The sequence below is a fragment of the Dinoponera quadriceps genome, unplaced genomic scaffold, assembly GCF_001313825.1.
Source record: "Dinoponera quadriceps isolate SergipeBrazil2010 unplaced genomic scaffold, ASM131382v1 scaffold2683, whole genome shotgun sequence".
In the NCBI taxonomy this organism is placed as follows: Eukaryota; Metazoa; Arthropoda; class Insecta; order Hymenoptera; family Formicidae; genus Dinoponera; species Dinoponera quadriceps.
Genome location: NW_014556696.1, coordinates 814 through 21,828, shown reverse-complemented (window position 1 = coordinate 21,828; position 21,015 = coordinate 814). Strand labels below are relative to the sequence as shown.

Below are 21,015 nucleotides of genomic sequence, written 5' to 3'. Positions count from 1 at the left end.
GCGTCTTTTCGTTGATTGTTTTTAGTATTGCAAGGGTTAAAACATTTTTGCTTGGAAAAAGCATGTGTGATGCCTCAGACCACTTATTGTCCAACTTATTTGCTATAAAATTTTCCCTGCAAATTATCCATATGTATAGTTTCCACGGCATCTTTGTTTCATTGTGCCCGTAACTAAGTTTCAATGACAAAATTAATCGATTAAAAATTGTTGCCTTTGATACTTATATCACAAATGCACCCCGTCGCAGAGAGCAGTACACCGTAGCATTTATGAAAATTACCCGGTATTATTCGATATTCGCCCCAAGATAGACACAATGTTCTCCCCTCATTTATTTCTTCCAAGATTCATGGCCACGCATGCAATTCAGTTCCGTTCTGCTGGAATAACTAATGCAGAATTAAGATCGTTCACCTGCGACCCAGCACGATAATAGTCTTCTATGCGCGTAGAAAAAGCGAAGAACACTTGTTTTTTAACAATAGTATCGCGACGACATGGAGAAAAATTTGCAAAAGGAAAATTGATCACCGCTCGAAGAGACATACACGTAATATTGTTTTATGCGGGCGAAGGAGGAATTATTCAGAGCGTCAACGAAATTACAGGATATTCAAGTAGACGATAAACTGCGTCTATTACCGTTATCCTATTCAATGCATAATATCGATGGTCACCGGAGTGGGGACGTAGCACGTAGGGATGAACTCGGGGGATTGGACAGTGCCTTATCTAGGTATCATATATGAGAGAACTGTATACAGTCTGAGTTCAGTTTCCTCACACATTCTAGGCATCGTTGACAGATGGTGTTCACAAGCACCGTCAGTCCGTCGTTGCAAATCGGTCTTCGATTTCTCGGTGTGTGGTGCGACGTATCATACACCGTTCTTAACGGGCTGGTTTACTTGTTGAGCTTATTGATCATACAGTGCTTTCAGTATCTATATACATATGCGCATTGTACAACCGGTGAACTACAGAATTTAGTGGACAGTTTGCCAGCGACTATAAATAACAGCTTGACGATCGTCAAGCTGATGACACTTTGGAAGAATCGTCGGTAAGATTCCGCGTCGGCAAAGCGATTTTATGTTTTTCCGTTCAGTTTCCGCGATGAGGAGTAAGAGTGAGCGAAGTCCTTTAATATTTGTTCACACTGACCTTTGCTAAAATGTAACGTGACTTAATAATCGCACGATATAAATGTTAGTCGACGACGCATATAATTTCGCATTGAAGTGATTAACGCCACCGCACGAAGTATATTTGTCCGATTAAAGCGACACATTGCAGCGTGGTTCGCGAATTACTGGACGCTATGGACACTGATTGGCGCGAGTGCGCGAGTATTGAACAACATTTGCACTTGATGGCGACGAAAGCTGGCGTCTCGCATTTTTGCTCGAACGCTTTGTTCGGTTTCAACACATTTGCCGGTGCTCTCTACTTCATGGCCGATACCGCGATCGCAATTGTGCATCAGGCGGGAGGCGATAATGACACCTCACGACCATTACCCGTCAAAATATTGCTTCCCTTTGAGGTTGATCATTCGCCGATCTATGAGCTGCTAGTTGTCTTCTTGTTTACACAGTCAATATTAAACGTGTACACGGTTTCTTTTGTGAACGTACTGCTTCTTACTCTGGTACGTCTCGTCTAAATTCTGCGACGAGTCGACAGACTGACCAAAATTATTGACGCTGGAAAAGTATATGTAGCTTTATTTGCGAACAAACGTAGTTTGCGAAATTTGCTTTTACGCAAGCTCTGACGCTGTCTAAAACTTGAAGTAAAAAAATAAAAAAAGTTTATTGATCTCCGGTCGCAAAATTTTTATAATGAAATAATGAATTATATATCTTACAAACACACATACACATATACGGGAGAATATTATTCTCTGCTTGTCCTTCCTTTTCAGTTGAGAGATATCCTTGATAAAACAATTTCTTCTTTAAACAAAATACTTAAAATATTTGCGGATACTTAAGTATATTTCAGATACTTCATGCAAGCGGACAAATCGATATCATACGCGAAGAGTTGATAACTATCTCTGAGGAAATGCCCTATTACGGATCTTCTGGACATACATTAGGAATACTGGTAAAAAGGCACAATAAAGTTATTTCATTTGCCGAGAATATCGATAAGTTATTCTCTTTCATAGTTTTCACGCAAATACTTTTGAACACCATGGTTATTTGCGTCTTAGGCCTTCTCATTATAACAGTAAGTATTGCAATGCGTATATGAATGCACGATGATCGATACTGTAATACATTCGATTCCTTGGTCGTTTAATGAAACAGTCGGTTGATCAATCTGGTGTCGGCTTGGTAAAAACCATATTTGGTTATGGCGCTATACTAATAGAAATTTTTATCATTTGTTTTGTGGGAGAATACCTTAGTCTTAAGGTCAGTGAATGTTTGAAAATAATTTGTAAGTAATTTTTAAACGCGAATTAGTTATTAAATTTATTCTCTCTATTATCTGCTCTATCTTTATTATCTATAACCATCTCATTATTAATTATTAAACATAATAGCTGAATTATTTGAAACAATTTTTGATTGAGAAGAAACATCATGCGCACATAACGTTTATATTTTAGTATTGCTCGGAATTAGTTTCACTTTCGAGGCGATTTTCGAGAGCTATACCTATTTGCTTTTCTTTGCAGCCTCAACTTTCAACGACAATGTTGTTATTGTTATGGTCGTTGTGCACCTTTTCCGTCATGTGTTATTCCTGCGCAACGATACCATAATGACAATGATACTGTCGTTAAAAGTTGGAGAATCGGCTTATTAGGGCGATAAGGGGAAGTAAGTAGGCGTAACTCCGGAAAATCGCATCAAAAGTGAAACTAATTCTGAGCACTGTTTCAAGATATAGTTATTTTTTTTTTTTTGGTACATATTCTATGTGTTCTAGATGCATTAATTCTCTTGCAAAAGAAGATCCGTGATATATATATACATACACTTTGCATTGTATTATAAGTATTTTATGATATTCGTAGACTTATAGATCATGTTTATAATTTTTCCAACAAAGGAAGATGTTATTTAACCCAATTTCTATTTGTTGCATTACTCCCAGAGTATATCGCTCGCCGATGCAGCTTACGATTCACTGTGGTATAATATGTCATGTAATCATGCTAAAAATATATTATTCGTAACCATGAGATCTCAGAAAGAACTTATTATCACAGCGGGAGGAATGATGAATTTATCGTTAGAAGCCTTTGCGAGTGTAAGCCTGCACTGACTTTCTTTCATCTACAATTTTACCTTATTATTAAATAATTTCAGCGCTTATTACAAAATATGTCATTTGCATGTAATATATATGTACCTCTTTAAGAACAATAATTTGTTTCATGTTATTTTAGATCATCAAAGCGTCGGCGTCATATGTGTCTGTTTTGTATGCAATGTATTAATATAATTATAAATTCTACGATGCTAGTGTGAACCCTAAATGCTTCAATTAATATGGGATATAGCTTAGAAACTGTTATCATTACTGTTATCAATAATGAAATTGCAATATAACCATAGACTAAATCTTTATTAGGTTGTAGATGTAATAGTAGATTTTCCCATTACATAATCTATTGTTATATCTGATACAACATAATAAATTCTTTTTTGTAGTATTGTTGCTATACTGTATAATGAAATGTTATGCAAAAAACAATAACGTCTCACATCGTGTACAACGTATTTGCCTCCACTCGCAAGTTTGATCAGCTCGACCTAATTTACAACAATGTCTTTCCATAATTTACAACAATGTCTTTCCATTATTTTCGTTTGCGAAAAAATAGCTCTACACTTTTAACATATGTAAAATCATTTATAAATAAAGATTAATTGGTAAAATTTGTATAATTGTAATGTCATTATCGGTGGTGGGCAACGTTGCGGTTAAAATCATAATGTAATTAGTGCAAAGAGAAAGATGATTTGAAAATTAAAAAACTGTAATTCGATATCAAGTTATTAATTTTAAGTAAAATGTTTCTATTGATTTTATTGAACTTAGTTTTCAATATTCACGATTTTCAGATACTCCAAATTATATTTTACATATGAGTTCGAAGAAATATTTACCTCCTGCGGTCTGCGCGATCACTTCAATCATCACTATTGCGGAGATTAAAATATACTTGCTGGGGAAAAGCAAATAACTTCAGATTACTGACTAATCTGTTTACTATAAAATATTTTCTCTGAAAATTCATGTACAGTTTTCACGTCATTTTCGTTTACGTGTGTATGTAAATTTCCACGACGATTCAAATTGATTACAAATTTTTACTTTTGAGACTTTTGCCACATGTACATCCCGGAGAACACTGTTCTCTGTAACATTTATAAAAATTACTCGTATTATTTGCTATTCCTCCTTAGACAGGATGGAACACAATATTCCTTCCCCGTTTATTTCCCTCATGATTCATGGCCACGCATGTAATTTAGTTCTGTTCCGTTAGAATAACTAATGCTATATTACGATCGTTCAACCGAGTCGTTATACGTTAAATGGTCTTTTATACACGGGAATCACTCGCTTTTCATCTGTAGCATCGCGTTGCCACGGAGAGAAATTTGCAAAATAAGCAGAAAATAAAACCGATGCTCGCTCGAAGAGACGTATGTGTAACGTTTTCTTTCATTAATTCTCGGTCGGAAGGTATTATTCAAAGCGCTGGCGGAATTGGAAAAGCGGATAATGAGTTGTCTCCCTACTTACTATGATATTACGCAACGTATAATAACAATCGATCCCTGGTCACTGAAGAATGGACGCAAGCACGTGGGAATGCGCTCGAGGGATTGGACGATGCTCTCGCAGTTTATCGTGCATGAGAGTACCATGCGTGCTGTGACTTTGGTGTCCTTGCATTTCCTCGGGATCGTTAACAGATGATTATCACGAGCACTATCAGTCCGTCGCTGAAAAGTGGCCTTCTATTTCTGGGCGTGTGGCGGTGAATGCCACATGTCGTTATTCGCCGGCTGCTATATCGAGCATATTCATCATGCAATACTTTCAATATCTCTATGTTTTCGCGCATTGCAAGTTCGATGACATGGATAACCTTATGGACAGCGTGCCGATAGCTTTATATTATTGTGTGACAATAATGAAGCTGATCTATCTTTCGAGGAATAGTCGGTAAGGCATTGTGTTGGACAACGTGATTTTCAGTACTTCCAATTTGCTTCCGCGAATCCGAGAAATGAGACTAACGAGAGTTTAGTTAGCGGGACACCCGGTTTCACATGTGGATAAAAAATCCAATTGAAGTTATGTCGAAGTCTAGTCGAAATCATGTGGAAATCAATATTCGGTTTCATAGACTTCAACTAGATATCTAGAAGATATTATATAAATGTTGACGATCTTCAGTTAATCAATCGTTATTTAGTTTATATCACATTCACATCAAGTTGATATACGAGGTCTGTTCAAAAAGTATCGCGAATTTTGGGTTTTTTCAAAAATTATTTATTTATTCATGAATATCTATTTTGTCTCCTTCAAAGTAATCCATATCAGATATTATACACTTGTGCCAACGTTTTTCCAATCCTCGAAGCACTTCAAAAAATCATTTTTGTGATCTTGTTCAGCTCCTCCTTCGATGCCGTCTTTATCTCCTCAATCGTAGCGTAGCGTCGTCCTTTCATGTGCCTCTTCAGTTTCAGGAACAAGAAAAAATCACATGGGGCCAGGTCTGGGGAATACGGTGGCTGCGGCATCATTAGTGTGTTGTTTTTGGCCAAAAATTCGCGTACAAGCAACGATGTGTGAGCAGGGGCGTTGGTACGAATTTCGCGGCGACCCGTCTCATGCCCAAATCATTAGTAAAAATCGAATGGCACGAGCCAATCGATATGTTTAGGTCCTCAGCAACTTCTCTAACGGTGATTCGACGATTGGCCAATACTATTTTCTTCACTTCATCAATGTTTTCGTCTGTTGTTGATGTGCTCGGGCGTCCGGCACGCTCTTCGTCGTTCACATCTTCTCGGCCCTCTGAGAACATTTTGTACCACCGATAAACGTTGCTTCGGTCCAAGGTAGCTTCACCATATGCCACAGTCAACATTCGGAATGCGTCCGCGCACTTAATTTTGTTTTTCACACAAAATTTGATACAGATTCTTTGATCCATTTTTTGGAATAGGCAAAAATCGAAGACGAGCCAAAACACGTCCAAGCAAAACAGCTGTCAAAGATAAACAATATTCAAAATGGCCGAACTTGTCGGCATAAGTGAGGGACATGAGTACCAACATAACGCCACAAAAAAATCGAAAATCGAATATACGTAACCCGCGGAAATTCAAAATTAGCGTTACTTTTTGAACAGACCTCGTATGGATATAATGATTCGATTTGAATACCGATCAGATCGTCAATAATTGATTGATACTTATATAATATCTTCTACATGTTACACAGATAACTAGATATCGATACTTTACATTGACATGTTATTAACAAAATATCATGCCGATCTGTCGCTAATATAGCGCCGATTATCCTTTGCATCTTTGAAAACTCTAGTAATTATCAAAACGAATGATCTGAAAAATCAACCATCGATATCGAATCGATGGTTGATTTTTCAGATCATTCGTTTTGATAATTACTAGAGTTTTCAAATCATCATCATCGACTTGTGAAGCCGAGCTAAAGAATGAACCAAACACATTTCGGTTAAAGGAAATAGAATTTCTGCTTGTACGAACCGAATTTAGTAGAAACCAGAATAAGAACCTTTCACGTTTTATAAGAACCAGAAATTCTTTTCTCCAATAAAAACGCGTTTGATTTGTTCATCTTCAAGTTGATTCAACCATAATTTTTTTTCCGTATACCTTTCGTAGATCCGTAGATCCGTAGATCCGTAGATCTTTATTAAACCGGAACGTAACTTAATAATTACATCGCGAACGTGACTTAATAATTACACCGTCTAAATACTAATCGACAATGTGGTATATAATTTCGCCTAGAGTTAATAACACCACGATACGAAGTATTTTTATCCAATTAAAACGGACACATTGTAGCGTTGTTCACGAACTACTAGCTATCATGGACTCTGATTGGCGCGAGTGCACGAACATCGATCAGCATTTGCACGTAATGAAGACGAAAGCTAGCCTCTCGCATTTTTGCACGAAAGCTTTCATAAGTTTCTACGTGTTCGCCGGGGAGCTTTACCTCATGGGCACTTACACGCTTGGTATCGTACAACAGACTGAGGGCGATAATGATACATTACGACCGTTTCCCATGAAGTTACTGTTTCCTTCTGAGGTCGAGCAATCACCGATTTACGAACTACTCGTCGTCGCCTTGTTTCTGCATGCCATGTTAAACATATACACGGCTTCTACTGTGAACGCTCTAATCTTTTCTCTGGTACATCTTAAAAATTCTCTTGTCCGTTCGATTCACAATCCGAAAGTATCGACGCAAGAGAAATGATATAACTTCAGTTGTGATATAATATAATTTGCAAAACTTGCTTCCACACAGAAAGAAACAAATGCGATATTTAAGTAAATAATTACTCCAATACTCCTTAGCAAATTTTTTCTTGGATTATATAAATTTCTTTAGCCTCTTATTTTACAAAAATATGCATTCAAGTAATATTTTCTTAATCCAAATAAAAATTTATTAAAGAATATTGGAGTAATTATTTACTTGAATATAGAATTTTTTTTTTTCTGTATATACAAATTCTCTGGCGTCGGTGAAAGCTTGACCTGAATGTGTGAATATTTACATGTCACTGGTCTTGCTGAAGATTTTTATAATTGAATAACACAGTTCCACAAAAAAATTAACAAAATTACCCCTGGGATCTGACTATGTCTATCATATGTTTTCGGGGTCGCTGAATCCAAATTCGGGGTTCATTTAACCCCATCACGTCAGGATTTTTCATAACCTCAAAAAAAAGTCTCGAAATCCCAATAAATCCTCTATCCATTGATCACTTAATCCCAATAACTCCAAAACCCCTTAACATCTTAATCCCTTCATTCCTTAATTCCTTAAACCCATAACCCCTTAACCCCATACACTCAAAATGCTATAACCCGAAAACCCTAGAACCCAGTAAGAAAGAGATTTATGCGCGTTAAAGCTCTGAAACACAGTATGTTCGATTCGTATATGCTTTTTAAGCCTTAAATCCACATTTTTGAAAATAATTATTGAAAACCGTTTAATATTGCAGTCAATTCATAATGAATCTGGTGTCAGCCTGATAAAATCCGCACTTGGTTACGTTGGGATAATGGTGGAAATCTTGATCATTTGCAGTGCTGGGGAATATCTTAGTCTTAAGGTTAGTGAATATTAAAAAATATCTTTGTGTTAATATGTTTTCATGCAAACTAATTCGACCATTAATTAATTTCTAATCATATTAGCTCGATTATTTGGAATGATTTCCGATCAAAAATGATTACAACATAAATATTTCAAGAAGATAAATATCTATTAAAATATATTGACATCACTTTTACTTTGCTTTTTCGATAGGAATTTCCCTTCATGAGAAGTTTCGGTCGAAGTTTTTATAATTATGTCTAATTTCGCAATATATGTTAATATTTTTCATTATATTATAAGCATTTTAGAATATTCATAGGTTACAAAAGCTAATTTTTTTATTAAAGGAAGATATAATTTTTCTTAAATTTCTGTCTGTTGTGTTGCCCCCAGAACAAATCACTCGCTGATGCAGTATACGAATCTTTATGGTACAACATGTCGTCTAAACAGGGCAAAGATATATTATTCGTAATTATGAGATCTCAGAAACAACTGATTATCACGACGGGTGGAATGACGAATTTATCGTTGGAAGCCTTCCCAATTGTAAGCGTGCGGATTTTTCTTGATCTATAACTATTTGATTATTTTTTTCTTAATTTCAGCACTTGTCACAAAATTTGATTGTTTTATCTTATTTTAGATTATGAAAGCCTCGGTGTCATATGTGTCTGTTTTGAATGCGATGTATTCATATTAATAAAAACAACATTAACTCGTTAACACTGAATGGAGTAATTTAGAAGTTGTTATCAATGATATTATGTTATAATTGTAGATTAAATCTTCATACCGATTTAATGTGCAAGAGGGGAATTTGCACAGATTATATAGAAGCTATTCTTATATTTAACACTATACAATAAATATCTCTCCATTGTTTCATTGTTATATTGTATGTTAAATTATTATTACCCAGGAAAAGTAACATATATGTGTCTCACACCATGTCCAATATATTTGCAGTTAAACCTTCAGCGGCAAGTTGAAACATTTCCATATAGTTCACGTAGATTTTTTGCTGCTTTTCGCTGCCTGTGATTGCAATTAGACTTCTCCTTATGTCTCTAGTCGATTCAGAGTTTTTCTTCTTAATATTCCCTCCAGATATTATTTATATCTTACAAGGATCCCGTAACCACGGTTACAATACGAGCTCGATCAATTTGAATGTCTAATGCGTAATTGCGATCGTTCAGTCGAGTTTTCGTACAGCAAATAGTCTTCATGATATATAGAGAGCGAAGGTCGTTCTTTTTATCCCTTTTCACTGATGCAGCGTACGAATCTTTATAGTATAACATGTTGTCTAAACAGGGCAAAAATATATTATTCGTAACCATGAGATCTCAGAAAAAATTTATCACAGTGGGAGGAATAATGAATTTATCGTTAGAAGTCTTTGCGAGTGTAAGTTTATATAACCTTACTTGATCTACAACTGTCTAATATTTCGTATTATTCTTATTTAATTTTAGCACTTATTGTACAATGCATTGTTTGCATATAAGCATCCTATTGAGAATAATAATACATTTCACATTATTTTAGTTCATGAAAGCGTCGGCGTCATATGTATCTGTTTTGATTGCGATGTATAAATGTTACTCGAAATTATAGTACGCCAGGATTAACACTGGAATGGCGCGATTAGTACGCAATGATAATGTAGAAACTGTTATGAAAATGAAGTTAATAATAATAGCATAACAAATTATTTTATAAAGATCGTAGGTTTAGTCGGAATTGTGCATGTTGCAAAATTAAAGCTCATATTTAAATCTATACAGAAATACCTCCTTCGTGCTTTGTTATTATATTGTACATTAAAATGTTTTTACCTAAAAAATAAAGTAGCTTTTCAAATCCTATCTAACGTATTTGCTGCTGAATCTTCTCCAGGAAGCTTGTGTATTTTCACATAAATTAGATAACGTTTTTTATATAATCCACCCCACGATAAAACTTCTAAGTAGTCGATACAGATTTTTTATTTCAGATATTCTTTCAAATATGTTCTCCCGAGAGCGCCTTTCATCGTAGTATTTACGAAAATTACTCTCCATTATCCTCTATTTGCTTCCAGTTCAAGGGAGATACAACGTTTTCCCTTCGTTTATTTCTTTCAAGACTCATGACCACGCGTATAATACCGTTCCGTTTTGTTGCAATAATTAATGCGGAATTACAATCGCTCAACTGAGTTACCGTACGTTAAATAATCTGCGGTGTGCAAAAAAAAAACGCGAAGACGGTATCATATTATCATGGAAGAAAATTCTTGAAAAAAACTGTCTACCTCTCGAAGAAACACACATATAACTTTTTTTCGATGAAGGCATTATTCAGAGCAGTCGATGGAATTATAAAACGTCCATGCCGATAATGAGTAGCGTCTCGACTTATTGTTATACTACACAACGGATAATAACGATTGATCGGTGGCCACCAGAGTGGGGTAGCAAGTGGGGGTACAATTAGAGAATCGGTCGGTGCTCTTTCAGTATATCATACACGAGAGTACCGCTCGCGCCCAGAATTTCCGTTTCCTCGCGTATTCCTGAAATCGTTCACAAATGATATTCACGAGCACGATCAGCCCTTCGTTGAAAATCGGCCTTCGATTTCTCGGAGTGTGGCCGGACAATTCATGCACCGCCTTTCGACGACTGCTTTTCTTGCTGAGCATGCTGGTCGTGCAATATTTTCAGTATCAGTACTTATTCGCGCATTGCAAACTCGACGAGCTGCAAAATCTTGTGGACAGCTTACTGACAACTCTAGATTACAGTTTGGGGATCGTCAAGCTGATGACGAATTTGGACGAACCTTCGGTAAGATATCGCGTCAGACAACGTAATTTTGAGTTTCTACAATTACTTTCAGCATTAGAGGATTGGGGAGCTGAGTCCATCTTCAATATGTACTATTCGTACTCCCCATCTTTATTAAAGCGCAACGTAATTTAATAATATAATAATTGTACAATCTAAACATTAATCAATACAACGCAGTATAATTTCGCATAAAGATTATAACACCACCAACGGAACAAAATACCTTCATTCGATTAAGGTGATACATTACAATGTGATTCACGAAATACTGGCCACTATCAACACTAATTGGCGAAAGTGCGCAAACATCGATCAACATTTACATTTAATGATGACGAAAGCAAGTATGTCACATTTTTGCTCGAAAAATTTATTCGTTTTCTACATATTGGCAGGATTGTGCTATGCCATCGGCAATATTGTGCTTGAAATTGTATATCAGACAGAAAGTGGTAATGATACCTTACGACCGTTACCCATGAAAGTACTGCTTCCCTTTGACACTGAGCAATCGCCGATTTATGAGTTGCTCGTCGTCGTCTTGATTGTGCATGCGATGTTACATGTATACTCGGCTACTGTTATAAACATTCTGCAAGTTACTCTGGTATGTCTTGTGTAAATTCTGCAGCAAGTTGGCTCATAACCTGAAAGAAGCGATATAAGAAATATAATATAATTTTACCTGTTTAATTCAAAGTTGTTTGCGAAATTTGTCTTCATACAAATTCCGACTTCTCCTAAAACTAGATCAAGAAATAAGAAAGTACACTGATCATTGGACAGAGATTTTTTTTTATAATTTAATAATCTATTATAGAATACACACACATGCAAGAATATTATAATATTACGTCTTGTTCTTTTTCAGTTCTTCTATTTAATCGATGTATTTTTTGTAAAGCAATTTCTTTTTTAAACATCGAAGTCTTTGCAGATACTTAAATATATTTTAAGTACTTCATATAAACGGACAAATCGATATCATATGTTAAGAATTCAAAAACATCTCCGAGAAAACGCCATATTACGGATCATCTGGGTAGACAATAGGAATTGATCGAAAGGCATCATAAAGTCATTACTTTTTTCGAGAATCTCGATCAGTTTTTCTCCTTCTTGTCTTTGCAATTTTTTTGGAATACCATAGTTATCTGCTTTTTAGGACTTCTCATCATAATAGTGAGTATCGTAGAACAAAATACGCAATATCCGATAATTATAAGTAATTCATGGAATTGATCTTTTGACGAAATAGTCTGTTCATAACGGAATTGGTGTCGGTCTAGTGGGTACCGCATTTGCTATCATTTGCCATAATGATAGAAATATTTATCTTTTGTTTTTCTGGAGAATACCTTGGTCTTAAGGTTAGTAAATATTAGAAAATCTTTAATTATAATTTACTTTTTTATATAATCGAATTCATAATAATTAATTATTGACTGTATACGAGGTGTGTTCAGAAAATAATTTTCGGGAATTTTCGTTTTTTGAAAAAAATATTTATTTATTCGTCTACATTAATGTTGTCGCTTTCAAAATAGTCCCCATTATATATTATGCACTTGTGCCAGCGCTTCTTCCAATCCTCGAAACACTTCTCAAACTCGATCTTTGGGATAGCCTTTAGCTTTTTCAGCGATGCACTTTTAATGTCATCTATGCTTGTAAAACGACGGCCCTTTAAGGTTCTCTTTATTTTTGGAAATAGGAAAAAGTCACACGGAGCCATGTCTGGCGAATATGGAGGTTGGGGCATCGTTACAGTATTGTTTTTGGCCAAAAATTCACGAACAAGCAATGAAGTGTGAGCAGGTGCATTATCGTGGTGCAAAAGTCATGAATTGTTTTTTCACAAATTTCATGGCATGAGCCAATCGATATGCCAACATCATCAGCGACTTCTCTGATTGTGATTCGGCGATCGTTTATAACCATTTCTTCCACTTTTTCCACGTTTTCATCGGTTGTTGATGTGCTGGGGCGTCCGGGGCGTTCGTCATCTTCAACGTCTTCACGGCCATCTTGTAAACGTTTATACCACTCGTAAACTCTTGTTTTACTCATAGCAAACTCACCATAGGCCTTTGTTAACATTTCACACACTTTGTTACACTTTATTTCATTTTTTTCTTTTAACAAAGTTCTTTTAACAAACGAAAATCGCCGAGCTCATAAAAACACGTCTAACCTTAGCGGCTGCCACAGACAAAGTAAACAATGAATACAGCTGAAAATTTTATCATACTTCAGGGGCATGTATACCAACATAATAAAAAAAAAAATTTTGACGATCGGACTCTCCAAATCCGCGAAATTTAAAAATTCCCGTTATTTTATGAACACACCTCGTATGATATTCTGATCGATTGAGAAGATATCCGATCCAAAACGATTGGAATATATATTTTATTGAAAATATATGTATATATATAATATCTTAAAAGATATTTACGTTATTTTTAGATTAATCTTCTTGATAAAAGTTTTCTTCACTTGCATATTTCATTCAAGGTACGCTATAACTGTCATGCAAAAATCCACGAAGTATATTATAAAAAATTTCTGATTATATATAAAAAATATGATGTTTTGATGAGATAGAATTCTAGTTTCTAATTTTTTACTAATTTTTCTCATTTTTTTACTAAAGCGATATGTCATTTTATTTCAAAATCAGTTTACATTGCTAGAGTAAATTAATCGCCGATGCAGTGTACAGTTCTTTATGGTACAACATGTCGCCAAATCAGAATAAAAATTTGTTGCTCGTAATTATGAGATCTCAGAAACAACTTAGTATTACGGCTGGAGGAATCATGAATTTATCATTAGAAGCTTTCACAAGTGTGAGTTTGAAAACTTTTCTCTAAAATTGTCGGGTATCTCGTATCTTTTTCTTAATTACATTCAATGTTAGTACACAATGCTTAGTACACAATGCATTGTTCGCGTATTTACATATCTGCTTTTTTTTCGAAAAATAAATTTTTAAATCTTATTTTAGGTCATGAAAGCGTCAGCATCATATGTTTCTGTCTTGAATGCGATATATTGATATTAATTAAAATCATAGTACGCCAGGGGTCATTACTGAATGGCGTGATTAGTAGGGAGCAAAAACTTAGAAAATGTTATAATTAATATCGTATAATAGTTAAATAACAAATTTTGATATAAATTCTAGAACTGTTTTTGATTCGGGCACTTACACGCTGTAAGCGTATTCTATCTTTATTGTGAATTATATATTAAAGAAAGATAAAATAACGTTTCCAGCGCCATAGGCGCTCAAATCAAACGTATCTTAAGTATAATTGGAGATGCACAAGTTATAAAATGAAGAGCCATATTTAATACGAAATAAGAAATATCTCTTTGTTGCTTCGTTGTTATATTGTCCAATAAAATACTTTAAAATATTTAAAATACTTTACTCCAAATAACAATAACAACTAAAATAATAATTGCGTCCTAATTATTTGCCGTTGAACTTTCTCTGAGAAGATTGTACATTTCCACATAAATTAAGTAACGTCTTTAGACTACTTGTGCTTTTACCTAGACTTCTATGTGCATCTAATCGATCTGGATTTTTTATCTTTGATAGAGCTTCAAATGTATTCTCTTGAAAATGTTTTTAACTGCGGTATTTATGAAAATTATTCGCCATTATTCGCTGTTCCTTTTCAGTCCGGGAGAGACACAACGTCCTCTTCCCGTTTATTTCTTTCAAGTCCGATGGTCACGCGTATGATTCAGTTCTGTTCTGTTAGAATAACTAATGTAAAATTACGGTCACTCAACTGAGTTCATCACACTATGTGATCTTCGGTGTACGGAAAAAATGCAAGAATTATTTGCTTTCTGTCGACAGTATCAGTGTCGTGGAGGGAAATGTTTGAAAAAAATTGTCACTCTCTCAAAGAGACAAACGTGTAACTTTTTTTCGATACTTAGTCAGATGGCATTATTCAAAATAGTCGGTGAAATTACAGAAGACTTCCAAGCCAATTATGAGTTGTATCTTGACTTAATGTTATACTACGCAACGCACAACATCGATTGATCGGTGGTCACCGTAGTGGGGACATAGCATAGTGGGGATGCATTTGGAGAAGCGGTCAAGGCTTTTTCAGTTTATCGTACAATCATACAAGAGTGCTGCGTACATTTCGACTTTCGTTTCCTCGTCTATTCTCGGAATCGACAGATGATGTTCACGAGTACGATCAGTCCTTCACTAAAAATCGGACTTCAGTTGTTCGGTGTGTGGCCGGATGTATCATACGCAGTTGTTCGACGGCTGCTTTTTTTGTTGAGTATGCTAGTCATGCAATATTTTCAATATCTGTACGTATTAGCGCATTGTAAGCTCGACGAGTTAGAAAATCTCGTGGTTAGTTTGCCGACAACTATATATTACACTTTGGGGATCGTCAAGTGGGTGACAATTTGGATGAACCTTCGGTAAGATATCGTGTCAGACAACGCGATTTTTAGTTTCTCCAATCAATTTCAGCATTAGAGGAATGGAATGAATCTGAACTTCTCAATGTGTACTATTCGTCCCCCTGATCTTCTTTAAAGCGCAACGTAATTTAATAATTGCATGGTCTAAATATTAGTCGATGCGACAGAATGTAATTTCGCATAGAGATGATAACATTGCCACATGAAGTCTCTTCATTCAATTAAAATAACATATTGCAGCATAGTTCGGGAAATATTAGCCGCTATCGACACTGATTGGCGAGAGTGCGTGAAAGTCGATCAACATTTACATTTGATGACAACGAAAGCCAGCATATCGCACTTTTGCTCGAATACTTTGTTCGGTTTTTACATATTCGCAGATTCGTTATATGGTATCGGCAATACCGCGATTAAGAGTTTATATGTGGCAGAAGGCGATAATGATACTTTACGATCGTTACCTATAAATTTACTGCTTCCTTTTGATACTGAGCGATCACCAAATTATGAGCTACTCTTCGTCGTCTTGTTTGTACATAGGGTATTAAACGTGTACTCGGCTACTGTTGTGAATGTTTTGCTAATTACCCTGGTACGTCTCGCATAAATTCTGCGACAAGTTGACTCGTAACCTGAAAAAAACGATTAACACTTTCACAACCGCATGTTAGCGCAGTGAAACGTCGCCAGTGGCCGGCAATATTTTGGAAGAAAAAACTTTACGTAAATTCATGAAACAATTAACATTATTATGACGTGCTAAGAAAAGTTTTGCAAGTGGCTTGCCACTGGTACCACGTGGGAGTCACCGGCAAATAGCGACTGGCCTATCAATGGTACCACGTGAGTGTCACCTGCAAATAACGACTGGCCTACCAATGACACCACATGAGTGTCACCGGCATACAACGACTGGCCTGCCCATGGCACCACATTGGTGTCAGCGGTTGTGAAAGTGTTAAAGTAACGTGGTTCTATTTCCGATTCAAAGTAGTGTGCAAACTTTGTTTTTGAACAAATTTTGACTTTCTCTAAAATTATATAAGGAAATAAGAAAATAATCATTAGACGGAAAATTTTTTATAATCTAAAATAATCTTTTATAAAAGAATATTGCGGCTTGCTGCTATCATTTCTCCATTTTAATCGATCCTTCGTCAAGTAATTTCATTCTTAAACATTAAAGTCTTTGCAGATACTTAAGTATATTTTAGGTACTTCATGTAAGCGGACAAATCGATATCATATGTCAAGAGTTCAAAAACATCTCTGAGAAAATGTCATATTATGGATCGCCTGGGAAAACAATAAGAATGTTGATCGAGAAGCATCATAGAGTCATTACATTTTCTGGAAATCTCGATAAATTTTTCTCTTTCATGACTTTCTTACAATTTTCTTGCAATACCGTAGTTATCTGCTCTCTAGGACTTTTCATTATAACAGTGAGTATTGTAATGCCAAATGGGCCAAGTACTTGATATAGTAATTTATGAAATTCTTTGATTGTTTAACGAAATAGTCCGTTCATAACGGAGTTGGTGTTAGCCTAGTAGGTACCGCATTTGCTTACAGTGGAATATTAGTGGAAATATTTATCTTTTGTTTTGCTGGAGAATATCTCGGTCTTAAGGTTAGTAAATATTTAAAAATTATGAAGTTTAATTTATCTTTTCATAGAATTCAATTGTATTTGGAATTATTTGTATAAATAAATATATAATAATAAACGAGCAATTTTCAAAGGCTACGTTTTTTTACTTCCCTTTGCCGCTTCCGCGGGCCGTGCAATTGACAGTCGCGGCGTTGACCTCCAGGTCAGTTAACATTACGAAATCTGTGAGGCGCTTACTTAATCTGAAAGTTATCGAAATAATTTCTTCACATATATTTTTATGCTAACAATATATATTTAAATATTACTAAAATTCTAATAGATCAATTATATTTTATATGTAAACTAGTTGTGTTTTAATAAGGAGTTTTCAGGTATTATGAAACACTTCACAAATTTTGTCACAATCCTGAGGTTGATTGCTGCGACTATCAGTTACGTAACCCATCGGACGAACTAGAGAGGAATTGAAAAATGGAAATAAGGAGGTATGGCTCCTGAAAATTGTCTCGTTTATATAAATAATTCGAAGCATTGATGTAATTTATAATATTTAATTATTGATTACAATATTTCGATCGCTCGAGAAAATATCCGATCGAAAATGATTGGAATATACATTTTGTTGGAGACATGCATATTTTATTCAAGGTGCGTTATCATTGTTATGCAAAACTCTGTGAAATACATATGAAAGTTTCTCATTTTATCAAAAATATTTTGTAATAATTATAAAATAAAAGTTCAGTTCCCAATTTTTCTACTCAAGTGAGATGCCATTTTATAACATAGCCTGTTTATTATATTGTTACTAGAGTAAATTAATTGCCGATGCAGTATACGGTTCTTTATGGTACAACATGCCGCCCAGTCAATGTAAAAGTTTGTTATTTGTAATTATGACATCTCAAAAACCACTTAATATCACGGCTGGAGGAATTGTAAATTTATCATTAGAAACTTTCACAAGTGTAAGTTTGAACTCTTTTTTTTTAAATTCTCGATATGCGTATTTTTCTTAACTGCGTATTTTTCTTAATAAATTTGTGCGCCTATTACACAATGTATCGTTTGCGTATATACATATTTGTATAGTTTTGCAAAGAATAAATCATTTCATTTTATTTCAGATCATGAAAGCGTCGGCGTCATATATTTCTGTCCTAAATGCGATGTACTGATATCAATCAAAATTATAGCACGCCAGAGGTCATTATATTGAGTGTTGTGATTAGTAGGAAATAAAAACTTGGAAAATGTTATGAATAATATTGTATAATCGTTGAATAACAAATTTTGATGCAGGTTCAAGGTGTAAATGAGGATACATAAGTTACAAAATGAAGAGCCACTTTTAATACAAAATGAGAAATATTTCTTTGTTGCTTCGTTGTTATATTGTACGATAAAATATTTTATCTGAAATAATAATAGCTGAAATATTAAATTCACATTGTTAACTACTATTGTTAACCAAGTTAACTACTATTGAACATTCTCCGGAAATGTTGTATATCTTTATATAAATTAAGAAATATCTTTACATTATTTTACACTACCTGCTTCTAACTGTGCTAATCTTCTAGGTACATTTAATCGACCCGAATTTTTTTACTTTTGATACAATATCTAATGTGCACTCTCGAGAACGCTTTTCAATGTAGCACCTATGAAAATTACTCAGCAGTATTCGATATTCGCCCTCAGTTCCCGTAAAATTCGATGTTCTCCCTTCGCTTGTTTCTTTCAAGAATCGTGACCACGCGACTAATTCAGTTCTGTTAGAATAATTAATGCAGGAATTACGACCATTCAACCGAAGCAACGTTCGTTAAATATTCTTCGGTGCACGTAGAAAACGCAAGGTTCACTTGCTTTTTATTGTCGGTATCAAATTGTGGTTGAGGAAAATTCGTAGAAAGAAACTAACTATCTCTCGAAGAGAGACATACGTTTAAGTTTTTTTCGTTACACGGTCAGATCGCATTATTCAAACCTCTCCACGGAATTACAGGACATCGATACCGATAATGAACTATATCTCGACATACTGTTATATTACTCAACGTACAATAACGATTGGTCGATGGCCACCGGAGTGAGGACGTAGCACATGGGGATGCACTTGGAGGAGCAGTCAGTGCTTTTTCAATTTACCGTACAGTCGTACAAGAGTGCTGAGTACGTTTCGACTTTCGTTTCCTCGCCTGTTCTCGGAGTTGACAGATGATATTCACGAGTACGATCAGTCCTTCGCTAAAAATCGGACTTCAACTCTTCGGCGTGTGGCCGAACGTGTCATGTGCAATTTTTCGACAACTATTATTGTTGTTGAGCATGCTAATCATGCAATATTTTCAGTATCTGTACCTATTCGCGCATTGCAAGCACGACGAATTGCAAAATTTCGTGGATAGTTTGTTGAGAGTTATATATTACGGTATGGGAATCGTCAAGTGGATAAAAATTTGGACTAATCATCGGTAAGATACCATACCAGACTACGCGATTTTGAGCTTTTCCGATTAATATCAATATTAGAGAGATGGGAAGGAGTTGAGTATATTAATGTATACTATTCGCTCCCCCTGATCTTCATTAAAACACAACGTGATTTAATAAATATAAAATCTAAATATCAATTAATGCGACGGAGTGTTATTTCACATAGAGGTGATAATACCACCGCACAAAGTGTGTTCATTCGATTAAAATGACATGCAGGATAATTCACGAAATGCTGGCCACTATCAACAATGATTGGCGAGAGTGCGCGAACATCGATCAACATTTATATTTGATGATGACGAAAGCAAGTATGTCGCAGTTTTGCTCGAAAACTTTATTCGGTTTCAACGTATTGGCAGGATCGTGCTATGCCATCGGCAATACTGTGTTTGAGATTATGTATCACACTGAAAGTGATAATGATACCTTACGACCGTTACCCATGAAAATACTGCTTCCCTTTGACGCTGAGCAATCGCCGATTTTTGAGTTGCTCATTGTTATCTTGATTGTGCAAACAACATTTCAAGTATACTCGGCTACCGTTGTGAACGTTCTGTTGATTACTTTGGTATGTCTCGTGTAAATTCTGCAGCACGTTAGCTATAACTTGAAAAAAGCGATACAAGAAATGTAATGTACTTTTATTCATTTAATTCAAAGTGGTTTGCGAAATTTATTTTTGTATAAATTCTCTCTTCCCCTAAAACTAGATAAGGAAATACAAAAATATACTGATTATTTGACAAAATAGCTTTTTTATAATCTAATAATCTAATAATCTATTATAGAACACATTATAGAACACATGTGCACAATATAAGAATATTACGTCTCGCTTTTTCCAGTTTTTCTATTTAATCTATATATCCTTCGTAAAGCAATTACTTTTTTTAAGCATTAAAGTTTTTGCAGATATTTAAGTATATTTTAGGTACTTCATGTAAGCGGACAAATCGATATCATATGTCACGAGTTCCAAACATTTTCTGAGAAAATATCATATTATGGATCATCTGGGAAAACAATAAGAATATTAATCGAGAGGCATCATCAAATTATTATATTTTTCGAGAAAGTCAATAAACTTTTCTCTTTCTTAGCTTTCATGATTTTATTTTGGAATACCGCAGTAATCTGCTTTCTAGGATTTGTCATTATAATAGTAAGTATTGCAGTGCA

General features: G+C 35.0%; 3 protein-coding genes across 3 annotated transcripts; all 3 read left to right on the top strand.

Annotated features, from left to right (window-relative positions):
• The first annotated feature begins 809 nt into the window (after nt 1-809).
• On the top strand, nt 810-4,956 carry LOC106747953. Its single transcript, XM_014626009.1, has 4 exons — nt 810-1,066; nt 1,300-1,654; nt 2,011-2,115; nt 4,720-4,956. Exons 1-4 carry the CDS (start codon nt 810-812, stop codon nt 4,954-4,956), a joined length of 954 nt encoding a protein of 317 aa, XP_014481495.1.
• Nucleotides 4,957-7,137: 2,181 nt separating this feature from the next.
• LOC106747952 lies at nt 7,138-14,292 on the top strand. The gene is made up of 9 exons (XM_014626008.1): nt 7,138-7,467; nt 8,294-8,404; nt 8,785-8,940; nt 11,106-11,317; nt 11,409-11,575; nt 11,627-11,838; nt 12,521-12,601; nt 13,928-14,083; nt 14,242-14,292. The coding sequence occupies exons 1-9, from the start codon at nt 7,138-7,140 to the stop codon at nt 14,290-14,292; spliced, it is 1,476 nt and encodes a 491-aa protein (XP_014481494.1).
• A 2,731-nt stretch (nt 14,293-17,023) lies between these two features.
• LOC106747951 (odorant receptor 13a-like) lies at nt 17,024-18,506 on the top strand. Its single transcript, XM_014626006.1, has 4 exons — nt 17,024-17,155; nt 17,233-17,343; nt 18,141-18,296; nt 18,456-18,506. Exons 1-4 carry the CDS (start codon nt 17,024-17,026, stop codon nt 18,504-18,506), a joined length of 450 nt encoding a protein of 149 aa, XP_014481492.1.
• The last annotated feature ends 2,509 nt before the right edge of the window (nt 18,507-21,015 follow it).